This window comes from Crocodylus porosus, unplaced genomic scaffold (assembly GCF_001723895.1).
Source record: "Crocodylus porosus isolate Cpor-Errol unplaced genomic scaffold, CroPor_comp1, whole genome shotgun sequence".
Taxonomy (NCBI): Eukaryota; Metazoa; Chordata; order Crocodylia; family Crocodylidae; genus Crocodylus; species Crocodylus porosus.
In genome coordinates this window covers 25,215,084-25,241,255 of record NW_017728915.1, presented here as the reverse complement: position 1 = coordinate 25,241,255, position 26,172 = coordinate 25,215,084, and the positions used below count along the sequence as shown (strand labels likewise).

Below are 26,172 nucleotides of genomic sequence, written 5' to 3'. Positions count from 1 at the left end.
AATGCTTTCTCTTTTTTCCCCCAATACTATAAGTTGGAAGTCTTTAGGGGGATAAAAGGAAGACTGAGGCATGCTGAAGGAGGTGTGCTGTGGGGAGAAGAGAAGGCAAAGAACATATTGAATTTGGAAACAAGAAGGACTCGAGGAAGTAGTAATCAGTGGAAAAGCATAAAAATACAGGAGAATCCAGGTTAAAAAATTTCAAATAGTTTGATTATAATAACTGCAGGCTGGATATCTGTGAGGGTCAGGGGCTACTTTAGGGTTGAGTACTCTTCTACATGGAAGTAGAGGAAGGTGTTTGTAATACTAAAAGCTGGCCCACAGTGAATTTTTAAGATTTATTTGAGACCATAGATGTGTCCTGCCAGTGCTTTTCTGCTGCTGCTGAGTAATATAATATAAAGTATTTGTTTAGGCATTCAAAAGCCTTGAAGGAAACAAAAGAAGGCCCCAGGTTCATACACCTTTACACTATAAGTCAGGATAGATCTGGTTCTTTATTCATATTTAGAGCTGAATCTTGCAGTTTCTCCCATATCTGTTGTAGGGGTAACCAGCAATGAATAGTTGGAGAAGTTTGGGGACAACATAATTCCAGGTCTTGTGTCTCAAACTTACCGGTATTACAGGGAAGTGATTTAAGAAAGGAATGTAAACCTTGAAAGACCATTGCCATGACAGGGCTGTTAAGAATACTACTGTCTGAAGTTGACTGATCTCTGAGTAAAATCATGGGGTTTTTTTACCTCCCTGTTGAACTCAGGCTCTCCAGGAAGCCCAGGAATTAGGCTTAGGTCATGGGTCAGGAATCACTGCCAGATTCAGCCCAGGGAGCCATTTTATCTAGTCTGTGGAGAGTTAGGGCTTTAGCAGTGTTTTGAGGTGGGTGGGACTTTGCCTAGGTGCCAGGAAGAAGCAGTGGTAGGTAGCACTGTTACAGGGGGGTGGCAGTGACTCAGCCCAGGCCATGGCTGGAGCTAGAGTTGGAAGTGGCCTGTACTTGAAGCCGAGCTCTGTTAAAGTGACGCAACACTGCAGGGTGCTGCCCACCCCTGGCTTAAGCCACGGACAGATGTACAGTTAAGTTGTTCCAAATTCCATTTCAGTTGGTGCGCTGCCATACCCTTTTCCCATGTTCCTTCATTCCCTTCATCTGAGCACTTCAGAATTGCTACAACAGTATGCAAGGTGTCCTTCCCATCCAGGGGTGTGATCCCATGGGAGAGGGTGGAAGAGTGGAGTCATACAGCTAATGAATGCTTTCTTATGTGCTCAGTCTCCAATCTCCTGGTTTTGGAGGCTGAGAAGAATGCGACAAATAATCTTCCCTCCTTCTGAAACTGAAGAGGCTTTCTTGCGTACCACCCCAGGCACTGGAGATTACTGAGGATGGCTAAGTGCTAAGGCTGTGTGAAGCTTTGGTTACCGATTCAATTTGGTGGAGATTTGGCCCTATCTGGCAGCCAAATCTCCCAATTCGAATAGAATCAGGAGACCCTTTAATCTCTCCAGATTGAATTGGAACCCTCTGAATCAATTTGGAGAGATTTGGAAAGATTTGATGATTTGGACATAGACACAGCTTTAAATGTTTTTTCTACATACCTGAAGGCACCAGGCAGCTTGTGAATGCTGAGATGGTGGGGCAGATGGAGCATCCCACGGGAGCGTGGGGGGCGGTTCCCTAGTGCGCTCGGCAGTGGATCCAGAAGTGGACCAGAAGCACTTCTTGGTCCACTTCCAGGTCTGCCAGGGAGCACAAGGGGACATCCCCCGGCCCCTCCTGGTGCTTCCTACCTCCTGATTGGCACCCAGGGTCCCCCCATGGCTTATCTCTGAGCTGGAGGGGCACAGGGGGATCCTCCCCACGTGCTCGGCATACCTGGGCCTGCCGCTGAGCACATGGGGGACCCCCCATGCTCCTGTGGGACACTCCATCCACCCTAGCATTGCAGCATTCACGAGCTGTGCTGGTACCTCGAGGTATGTAGCAAAAACTTTTAAAGCTGTGTCTGTGGCCGAATTGCTGATTCTTTGAATCAGCATCGAATCTTCAGATTCGGATTCTGCTGAATCAAATTGAAACAGTGATCCGACTCAACGAATTGAATCACTATCCCTGATTTGGGCTGAATCTGAATTGAATACGGCCTGTTTCATACACCCCTACTAAGTGCCTAGCTGTCCCCTCCTCCCTCCCCCCCCCACACACACTTCCTCCTGCCCTACTAGAACTCTAGGGGTTCAATAGTGGAGAGGCATGCATGCAGAGTGGAGGTTGTCCTGCTCTCCAGGGCTGAAGAGGAACATTTCTTGCATGTGCCTCATGTTCTCAAGATTGCAGAGGATGGCCAAGCTCAGCAAACAGTGCTCATTGGCCGACTGCCCCTCTCTTTCCCCCTCCCAACCCATAGCGGGAATGGAGAGAGAGCAGAACACTGTGGGATACCAAAGAACTGACTAACCCCTTCTTATACTAGAAATGCTTCAAAATGAGGTGCATTTTAGGCTCTAAATATACAAAAAGAAGAGACAAAGTTAGTATTCCAAAAGGTTTAGGTTTTTGTCCGTAGGCAATTTTTTTGGTGCAAATAAATTCAATTTATAGAAAATCTGAACTTTGCTTCTTTATTTTCTTGTTTCTGTATTTATCCAAGAGTTGCATGGACAAGAAACTGCGCTAGTGTCAAAAACTCCCCAACCTCAACTTGCAAGAAGTTGGAGTGCCAGGTCCTTGTTCTGGCAGCGCAGCCCCAACACCCTTGCCCACCATCTGCCCTGAGGTGCATGTGCACCTGCTCCCAGCACCTGTCACCTGCTTTGAGCTCTGTGACAGGTGGCAGGGGCCAACCCAGAGCCCGGGTTGGCTGTGGTAGGCAGCCAGAAGGCTGCAAGCAGCTGAACTGAGGTCTGTGGAGCCCCAGCCCGGCTCATTGCTGACAGTGGGTGCACATGCACCTCAAGGTGGATGGCAGGGAAGAGTCCATGGCTGCACTGCCACAGCAAGGATTGGGCCCCTTGCAGCTCCCCCACCATTGGCCCCAGGTGCACTTGCACCCGCCACCAGCAGCAAGCTGAGTCAGGGCTCCACAGACCTCAGTGTAGCAGCTTGCAGCCTCCTGGCTACCTGCCACAGCTGGCCTGGGCTCTGGACAGGCCCCTGCTGCCTGCCACAGAGCCTGGCCTGCTTGCAGCAGGTGGCAGGGAGGCTGCAAGCTGCCGCATCAGGGTCTGTAAAGCCTTGGCCTGGCTCGTTGCTGGCAGCAGGTGTACACATGCCTCTGGGCAAAAACAGTGGAGGAGTTGTGAGGGGCCTGGTCCTTGTTGCATGACAAGACAGCCCCGACTCCTTCCCTGCCATCCTCCCCAAGGCATGGGTGCCAAGCAAAATGCCTTTGTGTCACACTCTGGCACATGTGCTGGGGATTGCCGACCTCTCTGCTAGAACAGGAATGTTGTGTTGGAAATGCCAGCAAGATTATGTGCACTGTAATATTAATGCCCTCAGAAATGGATATCCATTTTTACTGATCCTAAAATTCAAGGAAACATTAATGTTTTGACATTTTTTCCTCAAACCTCCGCATACATCTCCACCATAATTCATCTATTAGATTTTAGTTGGCTAATTTTCCCTCTTACTTGCATATTGTCTTTTAGTTGTGACTAATTTTATTTTGTACTGACTGTCAGTTTTGCTTATATGTGTATACATATACACATTTGGGTTTGATAGTGCAAGTCTGCCTTTCACAAAAATATTTCTTATGTCTATAGTCCCATGAGACTTCATTTGCACAAGTCACTGTTGCTGCATTTGGGTCTGCATGACCAGTGCTGCCTTCTGTTACATGTACAACTCTATTGCTTTGGCTGAGGACTAGTTGGAGCTCAAGAAAGTTTTTCTTTTCATATTGTGATAAAACAAAGATCAGTTTAAAAAGTGTTTGTCTGTTGCTAAGTTCCTTAAGGTTACACTTACAGTGTGAAACTATTGACAACTTAAATTAATTTTAAGAGATAATAACTTCATAGTGTCATTAAAAAAATTAATATCAGACATATGTGACATAGTGAATTCAGCTCTGGGAAGTGGGGGAATGATACACTGTAGTGTTGTAATAAAATATACATTTAAATAGACACTACAGATCAAAAAAATTGAAGGAAAGATGAGCAGAGAGAGAGCTTCAGGAAACATAATCTTTTTCATATGGCTTAGTAAAAAAATCAGTTATAATAGCTGTATCTACAAACAGAATTCAGAAGCAATTTTCACTTTGGGCTGTATTACTTCAACAATTTTATACATCTGAATAATTTTTTGTAGCAGAGAATGCTACTGTGGTGCATATGGAAAAAATGCCAAACCATTTTGTTGGAAGATGGTTGTTGTAAGTCTTGTATCATGACAGATTTGTTTGAAATATGCATTTTTTAATCAACTGACTTTCTATTGTGCCATTGCCTAAAGAAAGGATTTACTGCAGTGCCCCCTGCTGGTGAATGGCAGCTCACTGTTTCAGTAGTGTCAGTGATTGACTGAACCAAACCCATTGCTGACATAAAGCCAAGGGTGATGCTGAAGACTGCCAGTTCATTTTAAATCACATCATTAAAATAACAGAAGTATATATCAATATAAAACTACTGTTCACTGATTCTTCTTCATTTTTTAGACGTGATGGTTTACTGCTGTTGAGTTTGGCTGGAAAAATAGGAACACTTTGAAAATAATATTTGTTTTTAAATCTCCCAAGGTTTTATTTGCCTGTCTCCTTCCTTTCAAATGAAAATTGTATTTCTAATTAACAATTCAGGAAACGCTTTAAGGGCGTGAACTTTCTAAAACACTTTCCCTGTAATATTTTACTCACAAACACTTTTTTTTTTCAGAAGTGTGTTGAGTTTAATCATTATAAAAACACTAGTACAGTATAAACCCGTTATCATTAGAATGTTCTGACCATTAATAGAGGGTCATATCCTGTAGTCATCACATAAAATGCTCATTGATTTCCATGGGAATTTTTTCCTGATCTTACAAAGGAAGTCCCAGTGAGGGGAATAGAATATAAAGTTCCAGTCCTGCAAACACATATTCATGTAAGTCCCTTTGGGACTACTCATGTACCTAAGTGTTTACCAGGTGCGGCTGAAGCTTGTAATGTATAACTAGAAATGCATTGTCAGCACTTCTTAATTATTGTGATAAATGAGGAATTGTTAAATGTCATCAATATTGCTGCTTTATTGGTAAAGGAAAATTTAATTTTTCCATGTATCAGCAAATGCAGGTATTTTAATGTGTAATTTATCTTACTGTTGCTTTCTCAAGACAACAGTTCTTTATAATACATGATTAATAGCATTTAAACAATAGCATCACCATTTTGCACAGTGAAGAAGATATGGAACTTAGGAATATTTTTTTGATTCAGTAACAACTCTGTCTTCATTGATAAAGGTAAGAATTATTACCCAATATTGACCATTCTTTCTATAACCTGCTAGGGCAGGGGCAAGACTTAGACAAAACATGAAGGTGTCATTGATTGACTAGAACCAAACAGATCTTTACCAGTTCTATCTGTTGGAAATAGATTTTTAGTAATTTGATCCTGAAACCTATTTTTCATTCTGAACATGGCAGAAGATAGATAACAAAATAAAATAATTTCAAAAGCCATTTCTTTTAGTTTTGAGAGAGTACTGCCTTGTCTTATTCTTTGAAATTTATCCAGCGGTAATTAATGAAACTTAATTTCCTTGTCTTTGATAAATCCATTGTTTCTAAGAAATTTTTATTACATATAGCTTGCTTTGTGAGTATTCAGTTAAAGTGCATAATAATAATGCTATTTGCCATATTCTGATCTCACTGAGGCTAATTTGGATTAGCTCTGCTGAAAACTGAGGAGTTACGCCTTTTGTATTCAGTGTAAATGTGACAACAACTTGGCCCATAGTAGGTATATGATATAGGAATCTACTCGAATAAACTACTGGGAACCTCAAAAATACTGTCTAGCCTTTAAAAGTTCTCCAATCCTTCAATTCACCTTTACAACAACCATTTACATAATAAACAAGGTTTAAAAAAAATCAATTGCACATGTTTTCAGCAGACCATGAATGAATCAACAGAGTTGGATAAGTAACCTTCAAGGACTGTTTGATTTACCAACATGGGTCACTTTTACAAACTAGAATTAAATAGCACTACTGTACTATAAATGGACAGAAAGGCAAGTACATTTGCAAGCGTGAAATAAAAGTTTGGAACCTGCATTCAGGCAGGTTTTTAATAAACACTTGGCATCGTTAATTTTGACTTGTAACTTGTTATCACTCGCAGTGTTTTAGCAGAGCTTTTTTGCCTTTTATGTCTAAAATATCATGGTTCTTTCCTTTAATATAGAAAACATGATCTATCAGAAGTTGCCCAGTCTCGTAGGGTAGGGATAGGCAACATTTTCAAGCTACAGGCTGGAATGACCCACCCTGGGTCAGAGGCCGGTGTGTACTAGGATCTCGCTGCCGCCACCACGCAGCCTCACAGTGTCATGGGGAGAGTGTCCACAGCCAGCACTTGCCCCCCACAAGGGCAACTGCAACTAAAGCCCCACATCCATGGGCAGTATCCAGTAATGATTCCATGGGCTGGATCTGGCCTTTGGGCCATAAATTGCAATCCCTGCTGTAGGGGAATGCACGTACCGTCGCCAATGGTAGTGTTTCAGGAACCACAAGGAAAATTTGTTTGGGGCCATCTGGCCAGATTGGTCTTGTCATCTGTTAGTGTGGTGGCCTGTTATTGACAGTATAAAACAGGTGAATAACAGAAACATTAGCATAACTTTGATATTTACTGGCAGAAATCATGTGTGAATGTTTCAAAAGCATGTAAACACTGTAGGATGTTAATGCCCAAGGCTTCTAAGTTGTCTAGGTCACGTGCTGCTTTTACCAAGTTAATTAGTATGGCCAAGAGATGGTCCTAGATAGTCTGGCCATGGTAAAATGTGGCTATACTGCTTCCGGTTAAGGAAGCCGTCTGCACACTATGTTTACCAAGTGTATGCAGACACAGCGTTAGGCACTTTGGAAAATTTTACCCATAGACCCTAATTCTTATACAGCTTTAATGACATATATAGGACTTAAAATAAATGCAAGTATAAGTTCCTCCCTCTTTAAGCTGCCTTTATACTGGTAGAACAATATAAAGTAGGTTAGTATAAGTGTGATATAAGATGTTGGAAGCTCTCTTCAATATTAAGCTTCATATTTTCTTTTGTAATATTGTATTAAATTTTATACAATAAACATAAAATTATCAACTGCCCATTATCCAGAACTTTTATCTTGAAAGAGTGAAGGCAAAAATTATAGATTTTTCCTTCAGACTTTACAGATACCTGAAAAAAGATTTGTTTCTTAATAAAATTTAGCATATTTTATAAGCCAGATGTAAAGGTCACCTAATAAATTGATGAATTATCAACATAACAGAAAGATATTTCTTTGCTTATTTCAGTATTATTTTTTCTGAATATGTTCCTTATTAGTGTTTTCTGGCATATTTTGAAATTTCATCCAAATCTGTGAGGGCTGCTATTTTTTTTAACCATACTTTACATGCATTATATTCACTTTTGTACTCTAAATAAGGATCCTGCAGGGCCCTTTCTGAAAGGAAAAGGCATTTTAAAAATATTTAAAGTTTTGTATTTGAAACAATCGTGGTGCTATTACCCTGAGAAATCATAGGACTTTTCTCTTGTGGGGGAAGCTAATTTTATTTTATTTTTGTTTCTTCCTTTAGCTAAAAAATTAGGAATTACAGATGTGCCAGCTGAGGTGGTTACCTTTATTTCCCATGCAACACAAAACAGATTGAGAACTGTGATAGAAAAAGTAACAATGATAACCCAGCACCGAATGGAGTCTCACAAAGTAAGTGTGTAGATATTGAATGTTGTTTAAGGGTATGAATGGCGTGTGTTGAGATTTCAGAAATAAATTCATCCTTCCCTTTCTATGCTATCTGTAGGAGGAATGCCTGCACTCTTCATGCCAAAGTGGTTTGATCAGACTCTTGCTATGCTTAACTAATGGCACCTGGTAGGTGGTTGGCATTACTAGCTTAGCCTATCTACTTTTCCTGATAAGTCACCCATAAACTGTTGCCTTGGCATGCTGGGTTTGCACTTCTCTGAGAATTCCCCTCTATCCTGTAATGAATGGTCAAGGGGAATGTAATCTCCCTGGCCAGCTTCCTGCTGGGCCAGGCCAGGAAGGTGACTGAAAATCTGCAGAAATCAGTTTGCACGGGTCAGCTCCAATGATGTCCCCCATCTCTTCCACTTTCTGGTCCAGTGCATGTCACATTTGAATTTGGACACTTCACCTTGCAACAAAATGTGGACCAGTTTGTGTTGTGCTGGGTCATGGAGGGAGGTCCCTCTGCAAGGTGGAAGACGTATAGCTGGTCCTATATGTGCAACCCCATGGGGGATGGGGGGAATGGGGAAAGAGATTTCAATCTCTGGTGACATGGTGTTCTTTTTTGTTGCTAACCAGCGTTTCATGCTTGGCCCCTGGGAGGGCCACATACCTTTGCACATCAAGCGTTTGTTTTTAATATTTGTATAATAAAGGTTTAAAAGTTTAAAGTTTCTTTTTTTCTCTGACACTCATCTTCAGCTCATTTCCTGCTTAACCCCCTTGTTCAGCCTTCTTAGGTCAGTGGCTTTGATGGTTTTGTTCCATTTTATTCCATGTTCTGGCATGGGAAAAATAAACCTTGCCTATCCTAGGTGGATGACTTTCTCCCCAGTTAATAATTTCCTCAAGGAACTGGTTACTCTGCCTAGTGCTACCTTATCTTTGTCACAAACTCCTGCAAGACCGTTTCAGGCTGGACATAAGGAAGAATTTCTTTACTGTCCGAGCCCCCAAGGTCTGGAACAGTCTGCCAGCAGAGGTGGTTCAAGCACCTACATTGAACACCTTCAAGAGTAAATTGGATGCTTATCTTGCTGGGATCCTATGACCCCAGCTGACTTCCTGCCCTTTGGGCAGGGGGCTGGACTCGATGATCTCCTGAGGTCCCTTCCAGCCCTAATGTCTATGAAATCTATGAAATTATTTTACTTTGTTTTGTTTACTTGCTAGCAGCCTTTTTTGATTTAATTTTTTTCTTCAGGAAGGAAAATATCAAGCAGATAAACTGAGTTGCAAATAATATGGATAATACTCTCATTCTTGTAACTCACATAAAAAAAAATCCAACATTTTGCACCAGTTTAGCTATTGACTTGAGTCTTATTTTTTTGTTGAATACTGGTAGTGTGCAAATACTCTTTATATAGTGAGGTTATTTTATTTTTTTAAAACTTGGATCTGCTATAGCTAAACGGTAAATGTCTTTGTAAACTGGTAACGTTTCTCATGCTGCATTTTAGTTAAATACAAGTACAGGAACTGAAATATAGAGTAAGGTTTAACTGTTTATCATTTAATCATAAAATTAAATATCCCGGTCTTTTGATCAGTAATTCCAGTTTTATTAGTAATTTCATTTTTTTATTTCAGTGTAGTTGACATTGATTAATCAATCCATGTATCTTGTATTTAAAAATCTGTTTTGTTAATCGGGTAATTTTATCAATTACCTGTGTTGCTACAATATTAACCTTAGGCTGTTGTCTTCTTATAATAATTTGTATGCCATATGAATCAAAAATATATTCTTACTTTATTAGAAGATTGGAAAGGTTTTAAGGAAAAGGATCTAAAACCCAGTGAAGATTTATTTTATTAAGATTTCATGTTTTTTAAAATAAAATATGTTTGTTTTTTCCAGGATGATGAATGGTATGAGCAGGCTACAGATGTCCGATCACAGTTAAAGTTTTTTGAACAGTTGGAGCGTTTAGAAAAGCAAAGAAAAGATGAACAAGAGAGGGAAATCTTGTTAAAAGCTGCCAAGGTACCTCTGATCTACACAGTTGATTTTAATAACAGATGTTTACATAAATAACAGTATTTATTTCTAAATGTTGCATCACGAAAGATATATGTATATACATTGCACCAAATTCACCAAAAAAAGAAAGACTATATAGGTGAGATGGTACAGTGTGAATTGGTGTATCCAAGAAGCAAAGGTAAATAGGGGAGAGAAGATTCACAGTTACGGTGACCAACAGTGCTTCCAACTGTACCCTAGGCTGAATATACCCCAGAGAGAGAAGCTAAGCTTCAGCTTACAGCAGGGCTGCACGATATGCAGTGGAAGGTCAGAGTCACAGTATGTAAACAGGCTCAGCTGCTCTGACCACACTTTTTGTTGCTGACATCTCCCTATATTCTGACCTACTGTAATCATTCCCTACCTTGCCGATCAGTCGCTTTTCACATACCCTGATATACAGTTTGGCTTTTAAAGAACCCTTGTGACCTCTTGTTACTGGTAAATATGTCATATTAAGGGTTAATAGTGTATTCCATATTTAAACTCAAGACTAGCTTTAATATTACTACTAAAATTATATAGTTATGTTTCTATTTAAACAGTACTTAAAACTTTCTACAGTAAAAGCTGTGTTAACTGGCACAAGTGGGGAATGGGGGGTGCCAAGTATCTAAAAATTCTGGTTATCTGAGGCAGGGGTTTTCAACGTTTTGAAAACCCTTGTGGAGTGGGGGCAGGGAGGGGACGGGGGAAGGGAGTGGCCGCATGCAGAGTACCAACACCACAGGGTGGTGGGTGGCTGCATACAAGCTTCCCTCTCCTCACCCCCCTTGCATATGGCCAGCTGGCTGGAAATTCCACTTAATAGAGTATTCCAGCTAGTAGAATGCCAGTTAATACAGTTTTTACTTTATTTATAATTCTTAAAATGTTCTGTGAACTAATAGTTGAAAGCACGTTATATTATTCACACAAGCCAGTTATTTATCTAGTTTAAAATTATAGAAGAAACAATCCATGTGATATGATGCCCTTAATGCACTGAGATGTATTTATTATGGTTATTGTAATACATAAAATCACTCCTGACTTGATCATGAACATTGCCAAGCACACATAATTCCATGGACACCAGTGGAATTTTGGGTGGTTCAACATTTCTCAAAATTAAGCTTTTTCTGTATAAGGTCCTGAGATATAGAGTACTATTGCTGGGATTTGCAAAGGAGTGTAAGATTAATTGTCCAGTTCCTTTTGATTGTCAGTGGGTGCATCTACACATATGTTTTACTCTACATTAGACTTATCTAATGTGCAGTAAAGCATCATCGTCTACACATACATGGTAATTATAACACAATAGATTAATGTAAAGCTCTGTTTGCCAGATACAGGTACTAGCCAACGACGCTTTGTGAGTGAATGCATGTGAAGATGCTAATCCGGGAGCAAATTGCTCCTCGACAGCCCAGGCAGCAGGGGGCTACAACTGCTGCTCAGCTTAGGGGTGGGACAAGTGCTGTCCCTGGCACTGGGGGCAGCTCCTTCACAGCTCTCCGGAGCTTGAGGCTAGCCCCAAGCTCCATGCCACTCAGAGCGGCCCCTGGAGCTGGGGACAGCTCCTGCCCTGTAGCCCAGGCCTGACTCCCTGTGCCAGCCTGAAGCTGACCACTCCCCATACCCCTGCCTGCCTGAGGCTAAACCCCTTGTCCCCTGCCAGCCCAAGCCTGACCCCTGTCCTCTGCCAGCCCAAGCCTGACCCCCTTTTCCCCTGCCAATCTAGGGGTGCTCCCTTTCCCCCTGCTGGCCTGGTGCTGACACAGAGGCAGCTGCAGCTGGAGCTCCCCCTGGCTGCTGCAGTGGGGAAGAACAGGGCAGGAGCAGCCCTGGACTAGGCTGTTCCTGTCAGGCTCAATTTGCTCCTGACCTGAGCACACGTGTAGATGGGCATTCGGGTGCAGTGTAATGCGCATTAATTGCATGTGTAGATGTACCCAGTGGGTGCTAGACTCTGTTCTCTGTGTGCAGCATTCAACATAGTGTAGTGTATCAGTGAGGGATTTTCTATTTTAATTCTCAATTCCCAAGAAATTTTGGTTTAGATAATATCTAGAATTAATGTTCCAGAAACTTCTAAATATCTGCATTAACTGATTGTGTTGTAATTTTTGTATAATGAACACAATCTTCAGGTATTCACAGATCTATAAGTATAGATTTTCTGGTTTACTTTGAAAACAATTGCCTGTATTCTTGTAGTCTTCTATTTTATTAAGTATAAGAATTGTAAATGTTGGTATACTCAGTACAACAAAGTGGTCTCAAAGGAGCAGTCCTGTAGTGGAAAGGATACAGGGATAGATTAGATGACCTAATTAATCTTTCAGATTCTATTTAAAACTGGTGTTCAGAAATAATCTACAAATAGTCTTTATTTTTCTAATGCTAATTTTGCCTATAACTTTAATACTTAATATTTTTAAGTAATTAGTTGCAGTATGGACAAGAGAGGCAATATGGGACAACTTAGCGTTGTATTTTAGATGTTAATTTTCCTAATTTTGTTGCCTTCACTTTCACAAATGAGGAAGGGTCTTTATAACATACTTCTATATATTTCATAAACTAGTTCTGTAACTTAATTTTTTAATGATCTCAATGTGGAATCAACTCAGTCAAATGCTTTTTTGCCAGTTAAGTATTTCTCTTGGATTGGTTGTAGCAGGCATTATATATTTGTTTCTCTTAATTTGGATTGCCTTCTCCTTGTTGATAAGGCCTAGTTCTATTTAGGAAAGTTTTTTTCTGATGTTCTTGGCTATTGTTCATTTTAAAAACTAATATTCATATTAATCATTCCAAGTAGGATATGTAGTTGATCCAGTTGTTGCACTTTATCTTCTCTAATTTGTCTTGATATGCTCCTTCTGGTTTAGTTGGAAATTAAGAGTCTGCCAGAAGGCCATAAAATAATACAGCCAGGAGTCCTCTGAGCTTATCTTTACATTCTAAAAATACCAACAAAAAATGTTCTTAATCTAAAACCTGTCCTGACAGGAAGAGCTAATAGAAATGGTATATTTAGTTTTATTCTCATTTTTTCTTAAGTTTTCATATTTTCAAGCTGTGTTTCATTTTCTCTACTAATATAAACAATAACAGGTCCTTATAAAAATAACTGGCCAATATTATGAAATAATTTTCACTTAATTATTCTTTTGATGCAAGCCAGGAGGCATTTTTTATTTTCTATATCAGTTTTCAAAATATATACTGACTTTGAATTTGTTCCATTACTATGGAACCGTTTAGTAAGCTGTAGCATTCAGCCTCCAGCAGGTAGTGTTAGATCATCCTCAACCAGTCTATTTGTTCTACCTAAATAGGTGCACAGTTTAACTAAGTGAGCTTTGCCTATCTTGTGTCTTCTCAGGTTTTGTATGCATATTGTCATAAGTTATTAAATGTGCCTTGTTACGTGTGAGGAAACTATAAAATCGAACGGTGGGTTTAACATCAAAATTAAAGACTTTCTTAGAGAACAAACTTTCTGCACAGTCTCAAACAATTCCTTTCATGGCAGGTTTTTTCCCTCTGTCTCTCACATAGGATTATGCTTTATTTCTTTTATTCAAAGAATGGATCCACTTTAAGGTTCTCTTACTGTGTAATTTGTATTAGTTACAAGGAAGAATTTAAGCAGTCATCTTTATTTTTCTTCCCTTACCTTTCTTTACCTAAACTTTATTTTGTTGCGTTTTCTCATACACATTTTTGTTTCCTTTTCTTTGGGTATTTTAGTGTCCCTCTTTTATATAAACAGTTTGAGGTTCCTCAGAGTGTTAGTGAAGTTAGTGGTGCAGTTAACATCAGTAATGAACTAAACAAAATCTTGAGAAAAATTCCATAGCAATGTATTGATACATTGGTGGCTTTCTGAGGCTTTCCTATCTCCAGCTTCTCTGATTGTTTGAATGCACCAGCTTATCCAAGGAGGTTGTACTTTCCAATAATGGTATAGGCCCTGATGTGTTTATGTGAACTGAGCTGTCAATTAGATGTATTAAACAGGTGCTGTTGTTAAAAATTCAGCCCAGCTGGCTAGATAACGAATGACCAAAATCTGTAAGTAATGGCAGTTAGTGGCCTGTTCATTATCATGACTTATCAGCAGTGAAGCTTATTATTGAATTGACTCCAAAGACTGTACTACCCACCATCCTAGGATACTGTTCCTTCAGGAGGCTATGTTTCTATTACAGGGGCTGCTGGTGCTTTAAAAACAGTAGCCACACTGAGGCAGCTTAGTTAACCTGTGAAGGTACAACTTTACTGGAAGGAAATTTTCTGTCTCTCAGCTATGCTGGTTCTCTGAACAGTGGAAGGCATGGTAGCAAAGTGGTACCCCTGGCAGGAATTTGCCAACAGAGCATTGCTGGCCATGGAATGTGAGCATTTCACAGTCCTAGCTGACGGTTCTTGCACCAGGACTTTGTGGTGTAGATAAGGGCAAAGGCACATACAAGAAAGTTACACTGCTGCTGCCTACATGGCATTGCAAGGTGGCTAAATGGAGTGTTTCTGTATATAGGACTCTATATATGTAAGGTACCTTTTGTGAGTACTAAATTCACACAGACACACACCATTGAAGGACAGGTCAAGCGTTGAAGGTTTTGCTGCTTTTAGATGATTATAGGTGAAAGGTTTTATGCCATCAAAACTGCCAGCGTGCATCTAGATTTCTGAAAAATGTAGTACCTATTGTGAAATATTAATTCAGAACAGTTGTTCCTCGCATAAACATTAGCTTTAATATTTCAATAACTCTAATAATAGTTAATGAACTATTAATAATGTTAACACAATATATATAGAATGTTACCATCACCATCGTTTCATTAAGGGAGAGAAATGTTAGACTTTTAAAATAAAAGCTTGGATTCTTGGAATTCTTCATATATGCTTAGATCCCACATATGCAAAATAGTTTGGGGTTTTCTTGGTATAAGCAGTAGGACTGTGCGAAGCTTTGGTCCCTAATTCATTTTGGTGGAGATTAGGCCCAATTTGGTGGCCAAATCTCCAAATCAAATCAGGGGACCCTTTAATTTCACTGAATTGAATAGAAACCCTCCAAATTGATTTGGAAAGATTTGGTGATTCAGACATAGACATAGCTTTAAATTTTTTTTCTACATACCTCTAGGTAGCAGGCAGCATGTGAACTTTGCAATGTTGGAGCACATGGAGTGTCCCACAGAAGTGCGGAGGGCTCCACAGCGCACCTGGCAGCAGACCCAGAAGTGGATCAGAAGCAGTTCAGGTCCAGCTCTGGGTCTGCTGGAGAGCATTCTGGGGAGCCCCCCAGACCCTCCCTGCTCAGCGACTGGTGCTTCCTAGGTCGGGGGGGGGGGCACCTGGGGTCCCCCCGTGACTGATGGCTGAGCCGGGAGTGCATAGGGGAGACTTCCCTGCCTGCTCCCTGGCAGACCCGGAAGGGGACTAGAAGTACTTCCAATCTGCTTCCTGGTTTGCCACCAAGCACGCACAGGGCCCCCCTGTGCTTCTGTGTACCACTCCATTTGCTGGTACAGCATTGCAGCATTCACGAGCCATGCCTGGTACCTCAAGGTATGTAGATGAAACATTTAAAGCTAAGTCTGTGTCTGAATAGTTGATTCTCCAAATCCGCATCAAATCTTCAGATTTGGCCAAATTGAATTGGGAACAGTGATCCAAATCAACGAATCGAATCACTGTCTCTGATTCGAGCCAAATCCGAATCAAATAGGCCTGTTTCACGCACCCCTAATAAGCAGCTTTCTAATGGGAATAGAACATTAGGTTTAATTTGTACACGAGGCTTAAAATGTAGTATAACTGAATGCTTTATAAAGATAGGATGATATTAGGAAAGGTTTTAAAGAACAAAACTGCCTTAGTACCTAACGCTTCCATGGGATTTCTGCCACTTGTAGCTGCACCAGTGCAGATTTCTAGTATGGGCACAGTTTACATCAATACTGGTTAACTTGGTATAAATTGCTTCTAAAATATATGTTTATACTCATGAAACTACACCAACGACTGACCATCCCTCTGTTGACATGGCCTGAAATCATGATAGAGGAAAGTAGAGTAGGGATTAAAGAGTCACCTCCAGCTGAGAGAGTCGGGACAAGGAACATGGAAGTTAAAATGGTAATGGGGGCTGAGCCCATGGAGAGCTTTGAAAACCAGCTTGGCAATTTAGCATTGGATTTTGAAGTTGGATAATAAGCAGTGAGGACCTACTGTAAAAGAGCCAGACCTTAGTATCAAGTTGGGGCATGATTAACAAGTAGGCAGTCATCCTACTTGAGACAGAAATAGGAAATGTTTTGAAGTGGGCAATAGGTAGAATTACAGACAAGGGAGATACAGAAGGCAAAAGAAAAAATGGTGTAAAAAATATTTCAAGATTTCTGGCCTTGTGAGCAAATTAAATTATGTTTTAAAACTGCAAAAATATCAGGCTATTGCCCCCATGCACGCTAGTCTCCTTTTATCAGCTCACAACCCAACACCCTCAACCTAGATTATGTGTACCCCCTTCCTGTTTGAGCCAAGAGAACCTTCTTCCAACTTTAAACTCGTGCCTTCTGCAAGTGATCACTATCCTCAGTCTATTTAGCTCCACTGTACTTTTATCAAAGCTGGTGGTGAAGCTTTTGACCTTCTTCTGAAAAATCCTTTGTTTAGTCCCTCTTTGCCTACTTATTATTATTTTATCATGAATCTTTTTATTTTTTCCTTTCCTTTCCTGGAATAAGTCCCCCAAATTAGCTGTTGCCCAGGAAAATCTCTTCTCCTCTCTGCTTACCTAACTGCTTACAGGCACACTTCAGTCCTCTTACAGCCCTGAGTTTGCCCTTCCTAAAAGAGTTGCTAATCCTTGACTCTGATCGCAACTCCTCTGTCTCATCATCCTGTTTGCTGTCAGTAAATTTAAATTTTTGTCAGCCTCTTGACCAAGGAGCCATTGCATCAGCGGGACTACATTTCTGCTATTGAGCAGTCCATGGGTTTTCCTTTCTGATCCCATTGTCTCCCTCTGAAATATTTCATTGCTAGATAACATCAATCATCAAATTTGCAGACGACACCAAATTATGGGGCAAAGTAAACACACTAAGGGGCAGGGAACGGATTCAGATGAATTTGGACAGGTTGGAAATGTGGGGAGAAAAGAATAGGACGCAGTTTAACAAAGATAAGTGCAAAGTGCTGCACCTAGGTTGAAAGAATCAACAATGCACAGACGAGATGATGACTTTCTAAGCAGCACAGCAGCAGAAAGGGATCTCAGAGTCATAGTAGACTCCCAGATGGCCATGAGTTGTCAATGTGATGAAACGATAAGTGAAGCCAACCGCACTCTGTCATGCATTACCAGGTGCATCACGAGCAGATCTAAAGAAGTGATACTTCTTCTCTGTGTGACATTGGTGAGGCTGAAGCTGGAGTGCTGCCTGCAGTTTTGGTTGCCGCAGTTCAAAAGGGTTGTGGATAACCTTGAGAGGGTCCAGACGAGGGCCACTCTTATTGTTAAGGGCCTGCAGGTAAGGTCCTACGAGGAGAGATTGAGAGACCTGGACCTCTTCAGCCTCTGCAAGAGAAGGATGATCTTGTGGCCATCTATAAATTCATCAGGGGTGGGGGCAGCAAGGAATAGGAAATACTCTATTTACCAGAGCATGCCTCAGGGTAACGAGAAACAGTGGAGCAGATTTAGATTAGACATCAGGAAGAACTTCATTATGGTAAGGGTGACCAGAACCTGGAATGGGCTCCCAAGGTCTTTAAGGGGAGATTAGACAAGCACCTGGCTGGCGTCATCTGACCCCGGTGCTCTTTCCTGTCCAGGGCAGGGGGTTGGACTCGATGATCTGTAAGGTCCCTTCCAACCATGAAAATCTATGAAAATCATCCTTCCAGAGCCCATTCCATGAAGCTTACATAATATATTTAATAATCCATTGAGGTTATTCTTGTTTTAAAAATAAGAGAAAAATGTAGCAGTTGCTGAGACTGGTTAATTACATATTATTGCTGATGCTATCAAATTATAATTGCTTTAACTGAGTGATGTATATCATCATACTGGGCCCTCATTAGTAGTACATCCTTTTTGGTTTTTATTTAACTTATTTTTAGCGTGTGTTGTAGACTAACCTGCCAAATTCATGGGCACTAAAAATAAATACAGTGATTGCAAGAATGTAGAATGTCTCCTGCTTTTTTGGCAAAAGTACATTAGTAAATTTATTATTATATTCCTGAATAGTTTTTGAAGTTAATGTTAGTGTGTGTGGATGGTGCCAAATTTGACTACACTACAGATTAAAGGCCATTCTATTGAATAGATATAGCACAGCTAAAGTCCGTAGAAATTTCCCTACGCCATACTGCCAATGAATTTCCAGGGCTACCTGTGAAAGTGGGAGGAAGGTCCAGTGTCTATACCTGTTTGCTCATTTAATCCTTTTACTCTTTCCAGTTTAGGAGTACAATTGATGTAGTGCTGCTCTTGATAAGAAGAACACCTCTCTGAACTGAAACTATTTGTGTATTACTGATGAGCCCCCTCCTGGCAAGGGGGGGATATTGTCTGGATTTTAATTTTTTGTTACTTTATCCAATTGTAGTAGTAATAATAATAACATCACACTTGCACTCTTGCATTCCACCTTATAGTGGCTATTGTTTGAATAGGGTTTTACCCTCAGCTATGCTGCTTTTAACGTTCACTTTTTATTAACAAAGCTAATGTGAAAGCAAAGTGTTTCATGTTGCCAATTTAACTTCTTTAATTAAAAGTGAAAGTTGTAAGCTGGTACAGCCGTGGGTAAAGTTCTAATGTCATCAATGGGGAAAATAGGTTTAAAATTGAAACTGTTGGCACAGCAGTGGCTCTCAATAGTGCAGCACCTGCAGTTGTGACTCTTAACTTTTATTTAATGAAAAAAAAAAGAAATTGAAGTATTAAAGTCCCCTAGTATAGGGGGGTGTGTGTGTGTATATATATGTGTGTGTAAAAGAAAATGTAAAGCTCTCAGTGCCTTAATTGTGATGGAAATGTGACTGAAAATACAAGGCAAACCTGCACCTAAGGGGAAAGCCTTGAGAGCTTTTAAAATACAATTCCTCTGAGCTTAAAGCTTGAGAATGTTTCTGAATCCTGTCATATATCTAACTTGTTAAATATGATGCAAAATTCATATAAAGTGCAGCACTGATTTTACAGATTACATGGATAAATTATTATTCCACTAAATTTATGAACTATAAGCGTTGCATCAACAAAAGGGACTATTATTCTACTTATATACATAATAATCCGTGCTCTGATTTGGAAAAAAAAATCACTGAGCGGGATGTATTTAGTTAAAAACAAAAATTAATGTAGTAAAAACAACCCTTTTTTTAAAGAAAAAATTGAATACTTTCTAAATGCAGAAGGAGCTCCACAGATACAGATCTCCCATGTGCAAGTCGTGACACCTTTTGGGTCTTTCTAAGTACGTACGTATCTAAGCTAGGAAAAATGGTCCCAGTAAGTTAGGGAAATTGACAAACTGTGGACTTGAAGCACTTTAGTTTCTTATTTATTTGAAACCTTATATCATATTGTGCATTTTAATTCATCTACAGACATTAAACTGACTAAAATATGTTACCACATATTAAAATGTTAGAAAATATTTATCACAGATGAGCATGTTGTTATACTCTACTGGAGGCAAGGTTTAGTATCTTATAAAGAGAAGGGTTGGTAATAGTCAATTGTAGTTAACCGTGACTAGGAAAACAAGTTTCCACAGATGTTAATGTCTGTCTACGCTAGCATGTAAAAAGTGCTAATTAGAATATTTATTATATATTAATTATTTTTCTTGTTTAGATGTGACCAAAAAGATGCGTGAGGTTGTGCTAGTAGGTTGTATCAAAAACCAAAATCATTGAATAGTGATGAACAAGTGTGAAAAAAAAAAGTTACTTCCCTGGTTTAATATTTTTATTTTTAGTATCTTTTTCATTTATTGTTTAAGGTGTTTTATGTGCATTAGGGTGTTTTGGAAGAAGTGCATATTTGCAGGACAAAAAGGATAGAGATACAGCACACTGGGTGTAGAGCAGGGTTCCAAGTATAAAGGTTGGCCTAAAATAAAACTTGGAGACCAGAGTAAAAAAGGGTATGAAAAGTAGTATTAAGAAGATGGCTTGAGTGGAATAAAAAGAGACAAAAAGGAATGGGAATTGTTTACACTTGCAGCTGTAAACTCACTATTAGGTTTTATGGAAAGATTAAGCTAATATGCCTGATGACTTTCAGACGTGCAGTGAAGTCTTATTTAATCCAATTTAGTCCTGTTTTTTGGCATGATGCCTTTTAATCTACATGCAATGTAATTTGAAAAAAAAATAATATCAGTAAAGAAAATTCAGAGTGAGTTTCGCTTTAACTGCTGAAGTATCTGTTAAGAGGGAGTCAGATCTGTTCTAGGTTGTGTCTGCCAAATTAGGTCTCTCCTCAACCTTTGCTGTTCTTTTTGGACTTCCAAATTCCTACACTCTAAATGAGAACACATAAAATATTCAGCAAAAATCACCAACCAAAAAACCATCATCACTTATATGTTTGCAAATGAGTTTCCTTTCTGAAACCTTGAACCTTTCTCTGATTTAGAAACACTAAGGAGAGGAAGGGAATGGCATAAATATTGTTATTCCTGTAGCCTGTTAGAGGTTAACTGGAAACTTAACATGCAAAGAAATGTACAAAAGAAAATAAGAGAAAATAATTATACCTTTCAAGTGCCAAGACAAGAATAATTGTTCACATGGTGATCATGACTTTTATTGTGACTTCTTATAGCTTTGATATGTTGTTTTATCTTAATTTTAACCAGTCATACTATAAATAGAGAAAACCTAGAATACTACATTTGTAATTTGTCTGTAATTTTGAGTCATTATTGAATTCCATAAATTTGATTTTTTTTTCTAATTCATTTTGAAAATATATAAACATTACAGTCATTATAGTTATAAGCTTTTACATATATTATGTAAATAAGTATAGGATCAGGATCCTTAGCTGTATTTTATGTATAGGGCATATGGTTGTTGTTTATGGATTTAAAAGTTGCCATTTGCCTATTAAAAATTGCCATTTGGCATGTACTGCTCATTAAATGACAAAATTAATAAAACTAAGAGGCAAGCATTAATGGCCTAAACCTTACACATGTTTTTATGTTGTATAAAAGATGATTTTATAGAATATTTGCATCTGTAATTATGCTGCATTAATAGCTAAGAGGAAGCCTTTACAAGATTTATGTACATTCTCTGTCAATAGCTGCGTATTAAAATAAAACCTTAAATAAGTTTGTCGGTACAATATGGGAGTATAATTGACTTACTTAAGTTAAATCAAAATTAGATAATGAAAAACACCTGATAGATGCTTAATTCAGATATTTTCCTTTTCTGAGTTGTTTTCATAATGAATGCATATATACCTATTAAATAATAGAAACATATTCCAACTTCTATTGAAACTTTAGAGTTGGTAATAACATAAGTAGATTGAGCCTTTTTGTTTAAACCTCCACTAGATTTTATTTACAACTGAATATTTAACAGTGTATTGGGTGAGGCCTACAGGCTTGAAATTGCACTTCTATGAATTTAAGCATCCCATCCTTGACACCTTGTATCCTGTTCCCCTTTCTTTGCTATTTTTTAACTTACTGCAACATGAGGGGTTCTTAAACCATCTGTTAACCTTTTTTCCATTTTTTTAAACATGTAGAGTCGCTCAAGGCAAGAAGACCCAGAGCAAGCTAGACTGAAACAAAAAGCAAAGGAGGTAAGCAGAGCTAGAGATCATTACACTTGACATTTCAAGGCTTGAACATATTAATTTTTTATGCCTTGCTACTTGTATATCGTTAATAAAAATCTGACTAAAAACTTTTTAGGATGTATTTGTTGCTCTGCCTTTGATCTTAATGTTTGCAAACTAATACATTAATACATGTGAAGCCTAAGGAGATTTTATAAGAGAATATTTCCATACATTACATTTTCATTTCCATTTTAGGTGGCTGTAGCTTTTGTTGGGTTGTTGATGACAGCAGCATTAGATTTTGGTGGAAAAAGTATGCCTTTGTCTTTCTGAAAATGTCATTTTTTAGAAATGTTACTTTTGCTTACCAGTTTTGTTCCTGTAACAATTAATGTTACTAAATAATGTCATTACCTATGCACCACTTCTTTCTCTATAGGGATGTCTTGCATTTATTCAGTCACTAGTCCTAGTTCCTGTACTTGGAAAAAAAAAACAAAAAGCAAGTAACAGTAGTTGTAGTTTTGTTTTGATAGCTTGAGAGGACAATTCAGTAGGGTGCTAGGTGCCTTAAACCCTCACAATGTGAGGGAAACCTATTCCTGGCTTAAGAAATGCATATGCTCAGATCAGTCCATAACTACCTTCAGATAGAAAGACCTAAAATATACATCAGTTGAAATACTGTGCCTCAGCAGTAACCTACTTGGCAAACCCTGGTCACTGTTAATTGTACCTAAATTCCAGTATTATGAATGAAATGCATTAGGAAATATTGTTATGGAGAAAGAGACATATGACAATTCTTCCTGTTTATCTCTCTCCTCTATTCTTTGTTTGCTCTGTGTTTTCAATATTTTATAATTCCCAAAGCCATAAAAATTATGTGTATGTGTAAACAGGCAGTAAATCTGTTAAATAGGTGAGGTTTCCTTTCACTGTGTGAATTACTACAAATTGCTATAAATATGCAGTGAAGAAGAGTTGTCTAAAAAGAGTTTATATAAACTTTGTACCATGGTCACTATGTTCCTACTTTAACGATTTTGAAAATGTTTTCATAATTTATGCAAGTCACAGAATTGTAAAGCAAGCTAGTGACATAGATTGTTAAGGTGGACAGTAGATATAAAAGAAAAAATGTTTTTGAAAGTGTTCGGAAATAATTGAAGGTAGTGAAATGTAGCAAAACATGCTGCTGAAATGACAACTAAGCTGTGCTACTGCTGGAAGTGAGAAAGAAGCACTGTTCAGATGTTCATGGTTTATACTTCCTGTAAAGCTAAGCTAGATAGATAGTGGCTTTAATTATATTTTATATCTTATTGTAAGTAAACTGTCTCAAAAAATATTTGCAGTTCATTGGATCTGGGGTGCCATGGTCTCATTCAGTGCAATCCTGATTAGTTCATTGGATGTTTGACAAAATAAAAATGCTTAGCGGTGTTAGTAAAAATATACATTTTAAAAAGTGATTAGACTGCAATAGGATTACATCTTTATAGGAAAACTTACTGTCTAGCAGATTAGTTGTTTGTTTTGAGTAATTGTAAGAGCACCACTTGAATTGAAAAATTTGAAGGAACCTCAGTATACATTGCATTTCTTGATCCACTAGAGGGAGTGTTGCTATATACATAAGAATAAGAGAAAACGCATAATTGTTAAATATTACTGAGTTAATAAATATTTTGGTGATAAGCTAATTGGTAATATTCAGATCAAACTGATGTGTGATTTTTATAGCAGTAGTACTGTTGTCAAGTACGTGATAACCTGTTTGAGTTTATGTGGAATGAATACCAGGTTTTTTGTTCAAGTGCTACATCTAGGTTTTTGTACCTTAGCCCTGCCTTGCTTCCCACCCTCCTAATGAAAGTGCATAATTGGCTAGCAGTCTGGTGTTCTCTAAGGTTGAATTTCATTCACCGTATTTAAAACTGTACAAAATACAGGATAAGACTCTTCTTTTAGTATTTAAACTCCCGAAACTCTTTTTTCAATTTATTCAGTGGTTTTTGACCAAAAATATTTCAAAATATTTTAAAAGGGGTAATAGAAAACTAGGAATGATATGATTTTAGTTTAATATTTTTAATGTTGCTTATTTGGATCAGTAGCTGATTGTATACTGACTGTCAATTGCATTGGAACTGCTGAGGCAAAATAACCAGTTTTGTAATACAAAAAGATGTATTAGCCAGATGGTGTTTGGGGCATTACATTATTTGAAATGAAAAGCTTTGAATTAACTTTAAAAATTGTTTCAGTTTCAAAACTGCACTGCCAGCTGGTCTTTTCTTGAATGAGCAGATGATCCACATTCAAGAAGAGAATTTTGTCTCCCTCCAGGTTCTGTGTAAACTGATGAAGGTGATACTGTTAGGTTTACAAGGATTAGCTGAATTAGAAATGATGTTTCCCTGATCTGTCTTAAACATGGGCTTTTGGAAATACTTGTGCACGTGCCCTTTTGGCTGGTGGGAAGCCTGTTGTTTAGTCAGTGCTGTCCAGAAAGGTATGCAGTATGAATCCAAGATGCTTAGTTTACGTAGAATATTTTCAGGTTTTGTCTTATACTAGATGGATCTTGACCTGCTTGTAAGCAGGAAGATGTGGAAATAAATTAGTTTATGTTCATTATTTGTAAAACAGTTGAAAATGCCTTAACTATTTCTGGAAGACACCATATTACTGTAAATGTGTAAGGTTTGAGTGCTGTATACCCATATTTCAAGAGTAATACCTGTATATTCATTAGAGACACAACAGACTGAAACAGTCCCCTCATCCTCATTTTTCTGTGCTCAAAACCATGCTCTGGATCATACCACTTAGCCTAATGATCAAAATGGGATAGAGATTGAAAGCCGGGAGAAGGTCAACTGTAGATTTAGAAAGCGGGAAATATAGTTACTGATGGAACATGAATGGGACCAAAAGGTATGAGGAAAGAGAAATATACACCAGAGACAAAAATGGGGGGAGAAAGGTGAAATTGGAAAACAAATGGCTTACAGAGAACGTAAGGAAAAAATAAATGAAAACACTTAAAATGAAAACCATGAGAAGTTTAGTTTCAGATTTGCAAGAGAAAGTATCAAAATATAAGTAAACCAAAACAAGTCTACATAGTGGTCTGCACTGTTTTAGTTAAATCTACATACTTTTGCACTTTCGGTTAAACTAGTGCAATTCTATATTGAAAGGGCTGTAAAGGGATCAGTGAATATATACTGATATATATACTACTTATGATCACATTTTAATTTTGAACTTGTTTAAGAAAACAGTACTATATTATGTTAATATTTATTTCAAGAAAAATAACATTAAAATGAAGTTATTTCAGTTGCATTATATTCTACATGACTATTCAATTACAGGCAGCTCCTGCTTAATGCTGTTTTGCTTAGCGCTGTCTTGCTATAATGCTAATTTTAAATTGATACATGATTTCACTTAGCACTCAGTAAATTTTGTTAAAATGCTCAGGGTCACAGTCTTGGGTCATTAAAAACGCTTGCGGTTGCCATCTTGGTTTGTCAGATATTTTCGGTTTTGCTTAATACTTGTTTAGCTTAACACTTGGTTTTTCACTAACCAATTAAGAGCACTAAGCAGGGGTTGCCTGTAAAATTTAAAAAAGAGAAAGGAAGATCTAGTATGTTTGCTAGACCCATGTAAGGAATGGCAAAATTTGTGGGCACTGTGCCCTGTGTACAGGATGGTTACACCTTTTCAAAATCAAATTTTAGAAAAAACACTAGCAAGTATCTATAGGAAGAATAGAAAATCAGCCACAAATAGGAGTTAAAGAAATGAGTTCTCTAACGTCTGTAGAAATAAGGACATAAAACAAAACATATTGGTGCTAGCTGGAATAGAGCAAGATTAGGAATAACTGAGTCAGCACGTGATAATTAATAATATAGATGGTTCCAAAGAAAGATAGCATAGGTGAGATCCTAAACATACTTTTTTTGTTAGGATAATTTCTGGTATATCCAGTGTCCATTAACTGAGGGTTAAAACTGAAATATCCAAGTTTATTGATTCTACTGGAATAATTTAAAGTCTTTATATTATCACTAACAAAGGGTATTAACAAATGAAAACCGAAAAACACAGATCAAAATGGGGGACATGTAGCTGGATGGCAGCTTTATGGGAGAGGACTTGGGAGTCTTGATAGACCACAGACTCAATATGAGTCTGCTGTGTGATGTAGCCGTATAAAAGGCAAATACAGTTCTTATTGCAACTTTTATTGCAAAAGGCAACAGAA

General features: G+C 38.4%; 1 protein-coding gene across 2 annotated transcripts in view; it reads left to right on the top strand.

The window, feature by feature from the left end:
• The window catches only part of LOC109310599 (transcription initiation factor TFIID subunit 4-like), a 202,633-nt gene that overhangs the window by 78,989 nt on the left and 97,472 nt on the right, over positions 1-26,172 (top strand). For both annotated transcript variants that reach the window (XR_002101266.1, XM_019535852.1), the window contains exons 11-13: positions 7,832-7,962; positions 9,875-10,000; positions 21,849-21,905. Coding sequence is in view for 1 of the 2 variants with exons in the window: in XM_019535852.1 (XP_019391397.1) it covers positions 7,832-7,962; positions 9,875-10,000; positions 21,849-21,905 (314 nt within the window). In the remaining variant the exon portion in view is untranslated. The remainder of the gene's footprint in view (positions 1-7,831; positions 7,963-9,874; positions 10,001-21,848; positions 21,906-26,172) is intronic.